The sequence below is a fragment of the Montipora foliosa genome, chromosome 1 (genome assembly GCF_036669935.1).
Source record: "Montipora foliosa isolate CH-2021 chromosome 1, ASM3666993v2, whole genome shotgun sequence".
Classification (NCBI taxonomy): domain Eukaryota; kingdom Metazoa; phylum Cnidaria; class Anthozoa; order Scleractinia; family Acroporidae; genus Montipora; species Montipora foliosa.
The window spans coordinates 53,475,953-53,492,413 of NC_090869.1; the positions used below are offsets into that span (position 1 = coordinate 53,475,953).

The 16,461-nt window shown below is 37.7% G+C and overlaps 1 protein-coding gene and 1 long non-coding RNA gene across 2 annotated transcripts in view; one reads left to right on the top strand and one right to left on the bottom strand.

The window, feature by feature from the left end:
• The window catches only part of LOC138001173 (uncharacterized), a 4,473-nt gene extending 2,424 nt beyond the window's left edge, over positions 1 to 2,049 (top strand). The window contains exons 2-3 of the long non-coding RNA XR_011123213.1: positions 141 to 268; positions 1,824 to 2,049. This is a non-coding gene — a long non-coding RNA (uncharacterized lncRNA). The remainder of the gene's footprint in view (positions 1 to 140; positions 269 to 1,823) is intronic.
• The window catches only part of LOC138001165 (protein bicaudal C homolog 1-A-like), a 41,817-nt gene extending 25,751 nt beyond the window's left edge, over positions 1 to 16,066 (bottom strand). The window contains exons 1-13 of the mRNA XM_068847825.1: positions 15,826 to 16,066; positions 15,668 to 15,714; positions 15,496 to 15,565; positions 11,372 to 11,451; positions 9,537 to 9,621; positions 6,983 to 7,056; positions 6,741 to 6,794; positions 5,137 to 5,259; positions 2,212 to 2,277; positions 2,056 to 2,100; positions 1,074 to 1,183; positions 550 to 646; positions 109 to 169 (exon numbers count right to left, since the gene is read on the bottom strand). Coding sequence (XP_068703926.1) covers positions 109 to 169; positions 550 to 646; positions 1,074 to 1,183; positions 2,056 to 2,100; positions 2,212 to 2,277; positions 5,137 to 5,259; positions 6,741 to 6,794; positions 6,983 to 7,056; positions 9,537 to 9,621; positions 11,372 to 11,451; positions 15,496 to 15,565; positions 15,668 to 15,714; positions 15,826 to 15,964 — 1,051 coding nt within the window. The 5' untranslated portion in view covers positions 15,965 to 16,066. The remainder of the gene's footprint in view (positions 1 to 108; positions 170 to 549; positions 647 to 1,073; positions 1,184 to 2,055; positions 2,101 to 2,211; positions 2,278 to 5,136; positions 5,260 to 6,740; positions 6,795 to 6,982; positions 7,057 to 9,536; positions 9,622 to 11,371; positions 11,452 to 15,495; positions 15,566 to 15,667; positions 15,715 to 15,825) is intronic.
• Between the last annotated feature and the right edge of the window lie 395 nt (positions 16,067 to 16,461).

Sequence of the window (16,461 nt, forward strand, 5' to 3'; positions counted from 1 at the left end):
TGTTTTAGTAAGGGTTTCAACTAATGTTCAAAAGCTACAGCTGTAGCTAAATATTTCTTGGGACAATATGATAACAAAAACCATGCTTCTTTTTCAAAGAATTCTCACCATTATCTGCATCTTCATCTTCCTCCCTTAAGTCAAACATCAGCACAAGTGGGAGACAATCCTAGAATACACCAGTGATTAAAGTAAAGAGGACTGAACCAGCTGTGATAAAGTAAATATTGATATCAAAGGAAAAGAACAATGTTTAAATTTAATTAAGGTAAGTTCATTGGTTCTTGTGTTTATTCATCAGTAACGTTGAGGTCCGGTGGCACACTTAAGCTATTTACAACTGACCCTACAATGTAGATGCAGATGTTGTTGCCACTTTGATTTCAAGAAAAATGAATATAACTTGCACCATTTAGTGCATGGTGTACCACAGCTTCAAAGATGACCAAAACTATAATTCCTTTCCCATGATATGACAGTCACCTGTCAGTTTGCAAGAAAAGCAATCTATGTCTTAGAGAAAAAAGTAATGTATCGGGCTTTACTTACAATGAGTTGTGCTCGGGCACTAATAACCGATTCCACTGGTCCAGTAATGAACACTGTGCCTTTCCTTTGTGTTCCATTTGGATCAGGAAACGTAATGCTAAAAAATATCCACATTCAGACATACGCTAGTTAAGGTATTCTACATAACTCTAAAATTAAATACAATTCTGACTAAATACATGTGTCTTTAAAAATAACTATTCTTATAAAATATCTAGAGCTGCATTCTTAATACTATGATATTAATTAGACTGCAAGTAATTTGCTTTAAGTTAAATTAGTGATTAACATAGAGTGCCAGCAGTCCCTTCTCAGTCAGTCAAACCACCTGCTTAGTCACAGTGAAGCAAGCCAAGAGGCTCTTGGCTTTTCAGTTTGCTTGCACACATGACTAAATCAGACAGTTTGAAATTGATTTAGAAGGGACTGCTAGCAGTTTAGCATTAATAACAAAGAAGAAATCAAAATGGAAAAGTAAAGGACAAAGGCCTGAACCTTTCAATTTTGCTAACACAAAAACTCACCTTGCACCAGTCCTCTGCATAATTTGTTTGATGTTGATTCCACTTCTTCCAATAATAAATAAATGGTGCTGAGGTGCAATGTCTATCTGCATATTTACTGGAACTGATGACTAAAGACAAACAGAGAAAAAATTAGTATATGGTAGGTAACAAGAGAGGAGGCAGCACTCTTCCTCAGTAGCAAGGGGGTCCCCATGGCAACCAAGCCACAGTCCACCTCCCAGGTACATGTATGTGTCAACACATCACTGAGAAAAACCAGTGTGTGGAATGTATACTTACCCCAAAATATGGTGGGAGGGGAGGGAGAGAGGGAAGTGAAGCAAGCAAGCAAAAAAACAACTCAAGCCATTATTAGCCTCCCATGCAGACCTCCTTAGGGCTTAATATTAGTCACATTTTCCTCCCCTACAAACATCTGCTCAAACAAGAGACACATTCCTTTCCCTTCGTTCGTTTGGATAAGCCGGAGATCACAAGGAGATTTTGTAAGAGCCAATCAGAATTAAGTTATTGTTTAATGAAAACCAAACCAGAGTGAGTACTTTTGCCACATTGAATTATTCAACTGCTATTAGAAACTAAAAAAATTGTTGTAGTTTCCCAGTAATTCCTTATAAAAGAGTGCGAGTGTTTGGGAAAAATGGACCTCTTTACATTGTAGCTTGTATGTTTTGTTTGCCCATTTTGTTTGTTTTTTTTTTTTTTTTTTTGGTATTTTAATACTGTTTATTTGTTTTCATATTTTAGACCATGTGATGCTGGCAAGGGAATTTTCCTTTTGTTCTTCATAAGTCATGCATACATATGCACGTGCATAAGATAACATTTGGAAGACACTGTTCCCTCGAGTAACACCACATGGTCTGAAATGGGAATGGGGAATTAAAGCAAACAAAGTAGCTGGGCTTAAAAACATTTGGAACCTTCAAGAAATACAAGGCAGATCAGACTACCATGGAGTGTGTATCTATTTACTTACAGCTATTTTAGCTGTGAAGTGTTCCACTAGATGGGAAATGGCATCCTGAAAAAAAAAACACATGGTCAAAATAAATAAATTATACAGTCCCTTTACCACCAATGCAATACAGCAGATGTAACCAAAGGCATTGTAAGAAATTGTAATTTAACTGACCTTTATACCGCCAACATGTTGCTGTGAACCTCTGATTATTGCTGTCTGGCTACCTGACCGTGGTCTCTGAAAAAAAAAATCATATAACAAAGATTTGCATGCACTGCACCTACAACTGGTCTCTGAGCAGATTTTTACCACAGTGGTAATAGAATGGTATCTAGAAAACTAATTCTTGTTCCCCTGACAGCTAGCACTTGGTTTCAATAAAGAGCTGAATCACCTCACTGAATAGTAATTACTATCAATTAATTGTTAGTTTTTCCACTCAGTCTAGCAGCTGTTGATCCATTGACAGCAGACAAAGAAAAGGTCAGGTCATTGTTTCTGGCCTATTTTAGTACCTCGCCTTCTTTTTTGCATACAACTTGAACATCTTAAGAGTAAGGTGCCTTTTATTAGCCAAGATTTTCAGGACTTTACTACCAAACGACAGTATAAATAACAACAAGCCAACAAGAAGCTAGAATTAAGAACTACAGTAACATAATTCTACAATTCTGAACATCAAACCTTTAGGATAGGATTTAAGCCTGAATAGGTTTTACGGTTTGTTGAAACTGCTTAATTTAGAGTGGCTTTCAAATGGGTGTCGTAAAACCAAAACCAAAGGAATTACTTTGGCCAATCAAAAAGGACGGAGACAATCCAGTAAACCAATCAAAAACTGAAGTAAGTACACAACACAAAACACAGGAAAATGTCTAGCGCCAGCCACGATTGGTTTTCGTTTCACTTCTGATTGGTTGAAAAAGTGACGTGAGAACTTTGAACCAATCACTGAGTGAAGTAATGCAAAACCAAAGCAAATTACTCATTACTTTTGACATTCATTTCAAAACCACTCTACCAGTATCTAAAGATGAAAGTTGTTTCATCAGCATGATTATTCTGGGGGTGGGGGGTATAGGGGGTAAAGAGTACCAACAACTCAAACCTTTACAAAAATGCAAACCTTAGGCGTAAACACTGGGGAGAGGACAAAACGCAGAGCCCTCCTCCACGAAGTCCCCTATGGAGTACCCAAATGGAGTACCCCTAGAAATCATTTTATTTTTCAAATTTAATACTTTATCAACATGGCAAGGTACGGTATTTAGATGTACATACCTTTTGTTACAGCTACTTCAATGTAGTTCACAAATTGGCCGCCATCTTGAAGTTTCGTAGGTATTTTGTGTGTCCCTATTACTTTGTTCAAAGAACAAAGTATAGGATTTTACTCCGTTTTTGGACTTTGGACTTTTTATTATTAATTTTTTTTTCGGTTCGTGCTCTGGCTGTGCATGCGAAAGATTTCTCTGTCTCATAGAAGGCAGTTCAAGTGGGATTCAAATTTGGTATCTATTCCTTCAGAGGCAATCACAATAACCACTAAACCAGGGAGAACGGGGAAACGTGTATTAAAGAATTCTGTGCGTGACCGGAAACGTGTTTTTGTGTGCATGCGTGATGGGTATGCGCATTTTATGCGCATTTGAAAACTTTAAGCTGACACTTGCGCACTATAAATGAATAAAGTTAAAGTTAAAGTTATGCAATATCCGGGTATCATATGACTCTGTAACAGATATTGTAATCGTAATTTTATAATTCTCCCAGTGTTGTTAAGAAAAAGTATTAAATACTTTAAAACATCATCATAGAGACTTGCAAAGCATCTGTTTTCTAGTTTTGATTGGAATCAATGCTGTTAACAACAGTTTTAATTGTAAACAAATATCCTCAATCAACCCTATCATTGCGCCGTGGAATGAGGACTGTGGACTTCGGACTACATAATATTGAAACTGGATATTTGCCAAGATCTTGTAACATCAAAAAAGACCCACTGAAATACTGTGAACTGAAAGGAAGTTGGCTAAAAATCCCTCGAACAAAGTGTAGGCTACCCGTAGCCTCTTGTTATAGTGTATTTTTAGACAAATATTCATAAAAACCGTGTACCCCAGCAAACTCATTCAGGCCCGTGTATGCCCATATATACCCCTATGGAATGGATTGGAAAACTTTTGTACAAGGGCAGATTATAAATGGGTATATATGGGTATACAGGAGCATACATGAGTATATATGGGTATACAGGGGCATACATGGGCATGTGTGGGTATACACTGTATACTACAGGGGTGTACATGGGTATATTATGGGTATAAAGTCTGCATACGAGCCAATTGGCCCATCAGGCTGGAGGTTATCCCGGTACAGTAGCATGAAGCAACTAGGGGTATTAATTTTCTACTCCCCCCTGGATGGGATGCCATTCCATTGCAGGGTTATCCCCAGCATTAGATTTGCCGGTACCCATTAATACACCTGGGTGGAGAGAGGCACAGTGAGAGTAAAGTGTCTTTACCCAAGAACACAATGTCCCCGGCCAGGTCCCAAACCCGGACCTCTCCCTCCAGAGTTGAGCGCGCTAACCATGAGGCCACCATGCCTCCCAATACATTATGGGTATACACAGGTCTATATGGGTACACAAGAGTATACAGGTTTGTATGAGTATCTGTCTAAATACACAAAAAAATAAATACCCTACAATAAGGGATACATGAAAAACGATGAAATTTCAAGATGGCGGACAATTCGTGAACTGCATTGATAACAATCAGAGAGCTGGAAAGCTCAAAATAAATAAAGGTAATTTGCATCTCAATGCCTCACCACGTTGATAAAATATTTTAATTTGGCCAATAAATGATTTTTTAAAAAAATTAAGGGTACTTCATGGAGCAGGGCTCCACGTTAATTTTGTCCTCTCCCTAAACACTGTGCTTTAGATATGTTTTTGCCTAAGGTTAGCATTTTTGTTAAGGGTTGGGTTGTTTCAGCTATGGTACCCTTCACCGCCTACCCCTCACCCCTCACCCCCGGAATAGTTATGCTTGTTGCACATACGTGTAAGTATACCTGTGTGCTAACCTGTTTAAAAGTAATTGTGACATTACAGAGTTGACATATTTGCTGAATAGCTGGTGAACTGGCATCTGATGGTATTCTTCCACCCAGTGGCAATTCAAATGTAAGAACCAAAGGCAGCAAGTCCTTATATATGCAAGGAAAAGAAAAATCAATAATAATTAATAATTTTATTACAAAACCAAACTTAGATCTGTTTTTTAGTAGACATTCTGCCCTCCCCTCCCCTCCCCTCCCCTCCCTGTCCCACCCTCACCCTCCCTCAAAAAGCAGAGGCTGGTGATTTTTTAACTACAAAAAACTGATAAAACATATCTAAATATGGTAAAAATATACTATATAAACTTTGGCTAAACATGACATTATCAAGCAGGGATCCATATTCATTTTATATCTAAGTCATCAGCCCGGCAAGTATGTCTTGTGATATACTTGCCCAGACAAATTTTGGGTTGCCCAGGCAAAAATGCGGAAGCATAGAAAATGGTCGATACTGTAAATTTACTTGTAACTTGAAAATGCATTTCCATTTTATTCTACACTCTCATCAGAAATTCCGAATTTTGACCCTGGAGTATTATGTTATTTGCACAGTGAGAAACCAATTTACAGTGGTCCACATCTGCCACGGCAAAACGTAATTGAATGTAGCTTACAAAGTTACAATAATTATTCAAAGACCCAAAGTTTCAACTCTCCTGTCCAGTGTATACCAACACTTAATGTTCTTCCTGTTCATATAAGCAACAGGTTCTGCTAACTTGTTTTCCTTTTTGACATAGGTGGCGGAACACCAAATTATCAGCTGAGACTATGAGTCACCCTTTGCTCTTTGCTAAACGACTTGCTAACAATCATGCCAGTGGTGAGATACATGAAAATTGAGCCTGCAATCGTTTCATGAAAAATACCGGCAGGTCTAATCTGCAGGTCGCAGGTCATTGTTTCACCAATACAGAACTTTTGTTTAGGCTTAATTACGCCTAAGGTCAGCTTTTAAGAATGTTTAGGATACTTTCTGTATTGGTGAAACAATGACCTGCGACCTGCAGATTAGACCCACCGGAAAAATACAACGTGGTCAAAGATGGCACCCAAACTTAAAATTTCATTGCTGAGAAAAGCTGCCTGTTCATTCCTTATTTTCTGGAAGTTTCCATTGAACGACAAGCATTCAGAACAAAAGTACATTGTATAATAACCTTTGATGGCATTCATGACACGACATTAATTTTATTAAAGCTTTACTCGACCAACAGATGACCTTTGGAGTTATTATACTTGTCCAGACGGGTTTTTGGTTGTCTGGAGTCGTCTGGGACGACCGGACAACTGCGAATGTGGATCCCTGTTATCAAGTCAAAGTTATTTGAAAATTATTACAATCTATGAATACTAAAAGAATAATAGCTGATATATTAGGAGCCTGTATAGTAAAAGAAAGGAACAATGAAAATTAAACAAAAAGTTTGGCACACATGGAGTCCATCTGGATATTCAAATCAGGCTTGAGGTGATTTTTTGTCACCTAAAAGAAATAGTGCTTACAAGATGGACTCTTCATCATCAACTGTAGTAAGACCAACACAAATCTGAAATATTTTTACCCTGATCTGCTGCCTAGCACTTTCCACTCCTAAAGGTTGGCCAGCAATTGACACCTACATTGAAGAAATAAATCTCATAAAACCTTGGAAGAAAGTTGGCAACTTCCCAAAAAAACATAATATTATTCAGTTTCTCCATATTTATTATTACCAATTTTTTTTAGCTAATGCACATGTATCAACTGCAATGCCTGCAAACTGAAATTAAATCTTCTTTCCTTCTCAGAGCCATTTTAAACTACCTGATTGCTTTTTTCATTTGTTGCTCCTCTGTTTGAATCCGGAAAGTGAATGTGACATCCTGTGTCCTGCATAACTATAACCACAAATTAAAATACAGTTAAATAATAAATTTACCTCCCATAAATATGTACATCCATATTTTGAAAAATGTTGGTAGTTCTACTGAAGTTGACAACCAACCTTCCTTTTAATAGTTTGCATTCTATACCATTCAGTATCCACTGACTCGTGGAGCTTAGCTCCAAAAACAGTGGCCGACAAAATACTGACCCACAGTCCATGGCTCCCCCAATGGACTACCCTAAAAATGCTATTTCAAGTACTAATCGTAAGCAGCATCAGAATTAGTGCTAAGCCTAAACACACATTTTAAACGGCGTTGATGATCTACAGTATTTAAGTCTAAGCACCCTTTTTGAAAAGGTTAGCTTTCAATAATTGCTGTGATGGCCAATTAATTCATGTCAGTGAAGTGAGACCGGTGCAATTCGATTGTGGTTGTGCGGACGAAAATAAAGGCATGTGCAGTGTAAGTAATTTTTGTACCATAATCAGCAATTCATTTCTTTCAATAGTACTTATTCGAGATGGTATTTTTTTGAAGTACTCCATTTTAGGGTAGTGCATTTGTCAATGAGTAGTCCATAGGGGTAGTCCATGGACTGGGGGTCAGTGATTTGTCCACCACCTCAAAAAATGTAGAACTTTTATTCAGCAATTTGACAACTCATTTGATGAAACAAAGTTTGTTTGCTTTTCACTCCTCACTGACAAAGCACCAAATGTTTCTCTGGAAACTAATGATGAATCATTGTCATGGAGATTTACAAAGCTTTATAATAATTTTTCTGATCACAAAACATGGTCATTTTTGCTTGACTGGCTATTCCTAGAAACTGTTTAAACCAAAATACAAAAAATTATATTCATATTAAGAACTCAGTTTTTACCAACAATGTAAACTGATAATATTAACAACATGTAGCACACACAGGGAATAGAGTTTTAAAGAAAATAAAAATAAATAAATTATTTGCTCACACTTTTAGCACCTTTTCGTATTAGTTATCATCTCCACATTGCAGTGGCAATTTCATACCAAAAATAGGTGTATCCTACTGGGTGACCTGAAAACACTGACCCCCGGTCCATGGACTCCCCTACAGACCAAGGTCCACAGACTACACCTAGGGACCCCCTCTACAGACCACCCAAAAACAACATAGTAATATAAATAAATTAAATAATACAAATAGCAACGAAAGATTTGACTTACCGGTTGTCTGGACAGACCACTTGTGTCCGCGAAATCTCAACCGTTTTATGCTCTGCAAACTTACCGGTAACAGACTAAGGTTCAGTCTCTGGCGCTAGGTCTATTAATCACATAATTATTGCCATTTCCTTCAATGTGGACCAGAGTGTTTCGGAAAAAGACCGATAATAAATAAGTTATATTTGTGTTTATTTGTGTTTATTTGTGTTTTCTTTCTTTCTATCTGCCACATGTACAGTTGAAGAAACATAGTTATTATCAAGCACTCTGGTCTACAGCGAAGGAAGAGGAAATAATTATGTCATTAATATACCTTGCACCGGGCTTATTAGCCTTAGTCTGGGAAATTTACAGAGCATAACAGTTGAGATTTTGAAGTGTCTATCCAGACAGCCGGCTTTCAAATCATATTTAGTTCATTTCATTTTATTCATTTTTATTTCTCTGTTGTTTTGGGTGGTCCAAAGAAGGGGACTGTAGGGGCAATCCATTGGCAGGTTGGTAAGGTAGTCCGTGGACTTGATCCGTTGGGGGGTCACACACCAGGGTCCATATTGTCGGGTCACCCTATTTTACTCATGAAAATTAATGCTTTTGGGTTAACGCACACAGAAAAATGATGGCTGATTGGCCTACAAAAACGTCCCCTTAGCAACAACTCTAGAAATGTACCATTGCCATTGGGAGCAAGTCACCTGCAGCATCAAAAAGGTCATAAATGTTTCAGGTGTCTATTACTGCTCAAATTGTCCAGAGAAGTGTGAGGATCACTTTATTTCTGAGGTTGTACAATATGCAAGCCAGCGGGCCATGCAAGTCAACACGCCAACCATGCAAGTCAACATACGAGTCAACATACGAGTCAAAATGCCAGCCAATTGCAAGCAGTTATTGAAAGATCACTATTTAAAATGGGTGCTTACACTTACCGTAAATGTGAGACTCGCATGACTTGCATGGCTCACTGGCTCGCAGTTTGTTAAAACCGGGCTCTATCTTTCGTCTACAACCTGCCCTTCAAATGCATTAAAATTTTCTTTCATTCATTAGTCCTTTCCTGGGATAACGAATGACCCCAACTATTTGACCTGCTCCCAACTGAGTGGCTTCATAACTCATTTGGTTGAGCATTGCACCAGCATCACAGAGGTCATTGGTTCGAATTCCGTTGAAGCAGCCTGAATTTTTCAGGTGTCTGTAAGGGACAATTACTCAAATTGTCCAGATAAGTACAAGGGTCACTTCTGTCTTTTGAAACCTTTCTAATTGCATCCTACCTTGCTTAATGTTTCCTCCTCCTTTTCCAATTATATGGGAGTGATCAGTATGTGATACATCCATTTTAAGTGTTACTCTACTTGACTGAAAATGAGAACGAAAAAATGTCTTGTAAAATGCAAGCCATAAATACATTTAATATTGAATTCTGAATCTACTCAAGACATGACGCACTTTTAAGACATGTTATAAGGTTGCAGGAAATGTGGTGGAGATGTTGTGCTCTGATCTGTGACAGTTGATTTTCAACTGTTGTAATTCTTTCATATGTATGCAAACACTGTAAGAAATGTTTGTAAATGGTGCTGAAGTAACTAAATGTGTGCTGTAGAAACTAAAATAATGTGGGTCAGATTTTAAGGAAGTGAAAAAAAATTCTTCAAAAAAAAGTAGTTTAATTAGTACTACATGTATGTGTTAATCATTAAATTTCAAATCTCTGATATCATGTTTCTAGCATTCTAAATGGCTCATCCAATCTCCGCGATCAGTTCATACACCATGTGACCTTATATGGATAGTGATTGTGCTGGTTGTTTTGTAAAATATCATTAAAACAGTTCAAAGTTTAAGGAAATTTACAATTATTACTCCATTTGAGCTTGTTACATACAAGATTGCTAGAAGTCAACCCAGTGCGACATGTCTCATCGGCTATTTTACATTACATATCTACAGAACTGTAACGAGCACCACATGCATGGAATAACTGTTAAATCATCTTGAAAGACTTGGAAATTATTAAGGAGTAGGGGAACAGGTACACATCATCTGCCTAAAACCCCCACTTAATGTACGGTCCTGAGGTAAACAGTTACCATTGTTTTCCCGAGAGTCCTTATGTTTTCCAAGATGAAGTCGAAGGAAACATCAGGACTTGAGGGAAAACAAAACTAACTATACTTTCAAGAGGGACCAGACATTATGTACTTTGTTATATATTTAGAATTTTCCTTCAACAATTGCAGCAAAACACCTGGAGCGGGCAACAATTGCGGTATTGTATCCCAGTTGGGTTTGATCAGAGGCATGTGACCAAGAATCAACCAATCACAGTGATTGTTTTGTTGAGTGAAAGTACATAGGTACATGTATATAGGTATATAACAAGGCAGCTTGTAGTTGCATAGATTGGCAGCTAACTTAGGCTGCAGATTTCCTAGAATATAAACTGCCTAAAAAACACATTTTCCTGTTTTTGGCAAGGAATCAGCAGCGGGTCTCAACCACACGTCACACACATTCCACAGGTCATTCATTGCAGGTCACTGTTTTACCTTTTTGAAAGTAACCCAAAACCCTCAATTTGGCTAATCCTAGGCCTCAAAACCAATGTTAGGCCTAGGGTTAGCCAAATTGAGGCTTTAAGCATCCTTGAGTTTTACTTTGAATGTGAATGGGTTCGTTTTAGTTTGTATCCTAAGAAATGAGGCAACATGTACTTGAGCAGATCAAAACATAATGAGGCAATGAGACATCAAGTAAGTCTTAAGTTGACTTGACTTTCTGTCACACTTATGGCCTACTTGGATCCCAGTATGAACTCACCTAATAGACCATTTTACAGTTGTGTGCTTGGTTACCTGACCTTTAAATGGATGTGAGGCTGTTGTTGACCTTGTTATGATTATGTTAATGATGTTGATGTCATGCTAATTAATTAGTAAGAGTTTACATATAAAGAAAAGCAGTAATGTTTCTATCACAACAAGGTCAAGTCCAGCCTCACTTTCATTGACATGCCTGGTAACTAAGTACACAACTGTAAAATGGTCTATTTATTGACATATTTTATTTGATCCAAATTCCCTTTTCCTGTCCTATTGGTACATACCTTTGTATCCAAGACAGCCATGACTTTCTCCTTTGCTTGACGAACAGACTCAGGCAGGCCTGCTACCTTTATATGGGGATCTGCAAACAACCAAAAAAAGTCTTGATCTGCAAGCTACCAAAAGCATAAAAGCTGCAACCATAATCATTCTGGAAAATAAAAACAGGCCAAATTAAATCAACTAAGGTAAAGGTAAGTAAAGTCACTTTTTAATGTCAGTTCCTTCAGCTACGAGGCTATCAATGGAAGTCGGAATTTAAAGATAGAGCTACAGAGGTCAGAGGAAGTCGAAACAGACGTTGAAGTCACCAAAGATCAAACTCTAGCTCTGAAAGCCACGCACTAACCAACTGAGCTACGCCTGCTCCTATTCGCCATTGCAGAGTTTGCCAAAGTCTCCTTCTCCTTAGTCTAAACACAAAATTCTAGTGTCTGGCTTCTCTCCTTAATTACTTGAGAGCAATCTCTGCTCACAAGTAATTTCTTTATTTAACATCTCAGCCATTAAAAAAACCAACAATTAAGTGCTGAGTTCCAGGTTAGAACAAACAGGCTAGTAGGATTAAGTGCTTGCAATATTATTGAAAGAGCCAGTTGAAGAATAAAATCAGCTGAACAGATCTTTTTTAAACTAATATAACTGTAGCTTGCACACAGATTCTAGAGGTTAAATCTGCAGGAGAGGACGAGTGCCTTAAAAATTGAAGGTCATGATTCCAAGCCAGCTCACAAGCAAGCTGGTGGTCTTGTAAGTCCCTTGCCCCAGTGCACCCTTGACGTCTTACTATTAAAAATATATTTGAAAGAGAATCAACTCAAACATCTCAAGGGTAATAGTTAATAAACATGTAATACTCCATTTTAAAAAAAGGTCTTAAATAAGGTACTTACAAAATAGGCAATTATACCTGGTTAAGGTTAAGTTGTTTACCACCTATATAATGGCACCGGAAAAGTATCATGTTGCATTCATCAAATTTCAACAACAATTAACTGACTACAAAATATGACCAGCTTCAGGCTTGAACGGCAATAACTGTAGCACAAGAAGACAACCCAACAAAGTGACTACATGTACCAAGCAAAGACATTACTATATATATTTATTATTCATGAAACTTTTCACGCACAAACATTTCCTGAACAAGACAATTTTTTACTTGTTCACATTACCTAATAGTAATTAGGAAGACTATGAACTTGCACGCATACCTTGATAACAATGGTCAATTGACACTTAAATGTGCCTCAGAGACTCTAATTTCATTTCCTTTTGCGCACCTTAAATCTATTAGCGGGTCTTAAGGGTTTTATGACACTCAATAAAGTTAGGAAGCCTCTATGTTTTCTGGTTCTGGTGGAGAATGCCTAGCTGACAGTTTTGCAACAGGTACTTCCATGTAAAAGAAAAGCATCATTTACTAAGATCTTGTAATAAACAGGAAGTAAGGGGCAGCAGCTTGTGGACAACTAAGTAGGTGGCAAATTCCTCAAGTAGCAACTTACTTTTGATAATTTTTGAACTGTACGTGACCCAGAAATCAGATCCCTTGGTGAACTTTGAAGCGAAGCCAATTACATTTTTGCCAGTTGTCAAGTTAACAATAATTTCAATGTCTTCACTTGGTATAAATTCCCCAAGAATAATGCTTGTTTATGCAATGAAAATGACAAGAAGTTTAAAGTAGGATAAACAAAGAGTTAGCTACCTTTAATTTTTTTTTTCAAAGAACCTTCTACCGTGGAAACAAAATGTCTGGTTAAGGCATGTCTTCATTTTTGCTTTTATCCTCTTGGTATGACAGGGAAGTACAGCAAGGGTGTGCATTTGTCAATCAACAATCAACAAAAGGATGTAAATAACATTGGTACACAGTAACAATTATTTTTAATTTTAAAGGTCTTATTTATGAACCTTATGGGTCAAATCGACAATAACAATGGAAATGAAATGAATTTTAGTTTTCAGCCCTTATTTTTAAAAAAATGAAAACTTATAAAGTATTTTACAAAGTTAATAATTGTGGCAAGTGCATTAACTTTGTTTGCATTTATAAATTAAGGTCAATTGCCAAACTGTGAAATGGTGAGTCATGTAGCTGCTAATTTCCTATGTTTTCTTAACCTTGCATGCTCCAAGGACAAAGGAATGCAAGTACAGAAAAAACTCCACAACCTTAGATAACATTTCCGTTCATGACGATTTACATGTATTTTTCACAAATTTATTCACAAGCATCCTTGAGCAGCAATTTTTGGAGACACCTCTACAGGTATCTGATTGCAAATATGTCCGTGTTAATCTACATGTAACTATGGTCAAGCAATTTTACAAGAGTTGTAATTTTGAGATATTTAAGTTTGTTTGAGTGAAGTTGTTGATGCTTAACACAACTGTACTTCTCTTCTACCCAAAGAAAAATATTATTTATCCGATGATGCACCGGTTAATGTACGTTGTAAGACCAATTACGTGTTTTTTTTTTCATGCACTCAATGTGACTCTTACTCAGTGCAAATTAATACTCCTCAAATCAACCACATGACAAGCTCCTCTTCTTTTTTATTATTATAACTATCCCTTTGAAATTAGCTTTGGAGTTGTTTGCAAATTCACCAAAATGATAAAACTTTACACACGCACCTTAAACTTATAATGGTCTGTGGCACGTGCGTTCCCCATCAGCAGTTAGTTCTTGTTTTGAAATACTCAATTCAACTCTATTGTTTCATGCTTCCTGGAGAATTTAGGGACGAGAGTCTCATCAAATAATCCGCTCGACCCGATTCAAGAGTTGACGAACACGTACCAAGTTACGAACACTTGTACTTTTCGAGCGAACCAATTAAACACGAAAAGCACGCGACCTAAAAATGAAACTCAAATTTTCACGAAAAAAAACCCGACCGCTTATTTACTGCTCCGAATGATGGAAGGCTTATTACGTCCTCGCTAGAAAATGTAGGCAGGAAGAGCTTGCTTATGTGAAGGGTGCATTACGTCTTAAACTGGTGTGCGTGACTTGGTGCAGTGAGCGTATCGATCATTTTACACCATCTCGATCGAACAATCCTCATTGACTCGATTAACAAAAAAATGACAAGATTCACTTTCAAGATCACGAAATAACATAACCAAAGCGTATTAGGATTTTTATAACCTGCCGTGGTTTCTGCCCGTTTAGAACTAGTAAACATTTATAATTCAAAAATAAACACGGGTGCCTTATTCGTCCAAGACCGTATCTAGGCACTCGAAGATGTGCAAAATAAAATTTTACGAAGCGTGTCATGACCGGCCCTCGTGATAATTTCAACGCTTAGCTTAACAAGGAGATTGGCAGAAACCTATTTCGGATGTATGCCTGAAACGCTTTCATTATTTTCAGTTTTTTTAAAGTGAGACCGATGTTACGTACAAAACAATGCTGGAACAAAACCAAATGATGATGTTAATACACTACGATTGATATCTGTATCCATGGAAAACACAACTCAGAACAGAAGCAATTAATAAAGCAAGTGGAGTAATTCCTCGAACGTTGATGTCTGCATATACGAAATCGTGACTGAAGTATCGAACACACAGCGTGAAAGTCTTCTTGAAACTTCCCGGAAATAGTCAAGTATAAATTAGGTCAAATCACAATCGACAAAGACAACATTATCGCTTTGGCCTTGTTATTCAAATCTAGTAGCGGCACAAAAGACAGAATCGCAGTAATCAGTTTTCTTATTAACAGATGTAAAGGGTTGCAGACAATAGAAATTAACCACAAAAGAAATTATCCTAATAGACACAAAAGCAGTTATCACTGACAGCAAAACAAAGTCCTTTGCAAACTATATAAAAGAAATAACCAGGCCAATTGGAATCGCCTTAGACAATTTCCTAAACAAAAAGACTCTTGAATATTCGCAAACGCGTTGCTGTAAGCATAATCAGGCCGTACTGGAACAGCGGACCAAGCACTCAAACGTATCAAAATAACCGTGGTTCACTTCTTTTTACAATACTTTGAGCAGCTGATCATGACCCATGCTACAACCTAGTCAAAGAAATACTCGAATCTTTATCGAACAAGCATTGAAATCACCATAGAAGTGATCATTGATTCACGTACCTTTCTTTGATTTCGCACCGATCTTGAGTTTCGAGGGCCAAGTAATGGTGGTCGCTGTCTCTTCCATAATCTACATTATTGCGGAAAACACATCAGGGAAAAATAATTTACTACAAGCCCGCAGTTATTGACTGTCGAGAATTGGATGATCGATAATTTGACCTCGTTTCACCTTCTGGAAAAACTCCTCGCCTGTCTGTCCGCATCCTTCCATGGCAGCTGAAAACCGCAAACATTAGAATTAGTTCATGAGATTCAAATGATTAACTTAGCAAAATAAATACAGAGTAAACAAGGACGGCTGGCGCTCTCGTCTGAGATCCAACTGACCTTGCAGCATTTGCTCAAGTTTACGGCGATCCACACGAAATCTCTCTTCCACTAAATTAGGATCACTTTCTTCGTTGATCTCATCTGCGAGTAAGTCTCCCTCATCCTCGCAAAACTCGAGGCCCGTTGCCATCTTCATGATCACAACCTGTCAGGCCAGAGTAAGTGAAACAGAATTTGCTTCGATGTTCATCGTATTGCTGTGGACGGTACCCTCTTTTTGACCAATCACGTGGTGGAGGTGACGTCAGACACGCCCTATTTAGCACCAAAGTATCAATTAAGCAAGAAAATGCGACTGGCCAATCGTGACAACTTTTAAATCACTAAATTGAAGCTTGATTGGTTCTCAAAAAAAAAACTTTCTCAATTTGATTGGCGTGATTAAGAGACTGTGACAACCGACGCAGGATGAACAAAAGATCCGAGGAAACCCCTTTCTCGTTTTTCCTTTCTTCTTCACCGTCATCGTGAAATTTGCTTATTACTTGCCGCACGACTGATATGTTTTGTGCGGCGTTGGGTTAATTTTGGCTATTGTAAAATATTAATTACTTTATCATCGGTTCGATGGACTCCCGCTTGGTTGATCGTGCGCAAAAACCAATGAGTCCATTGAAAAACTAAAAGCAGCTA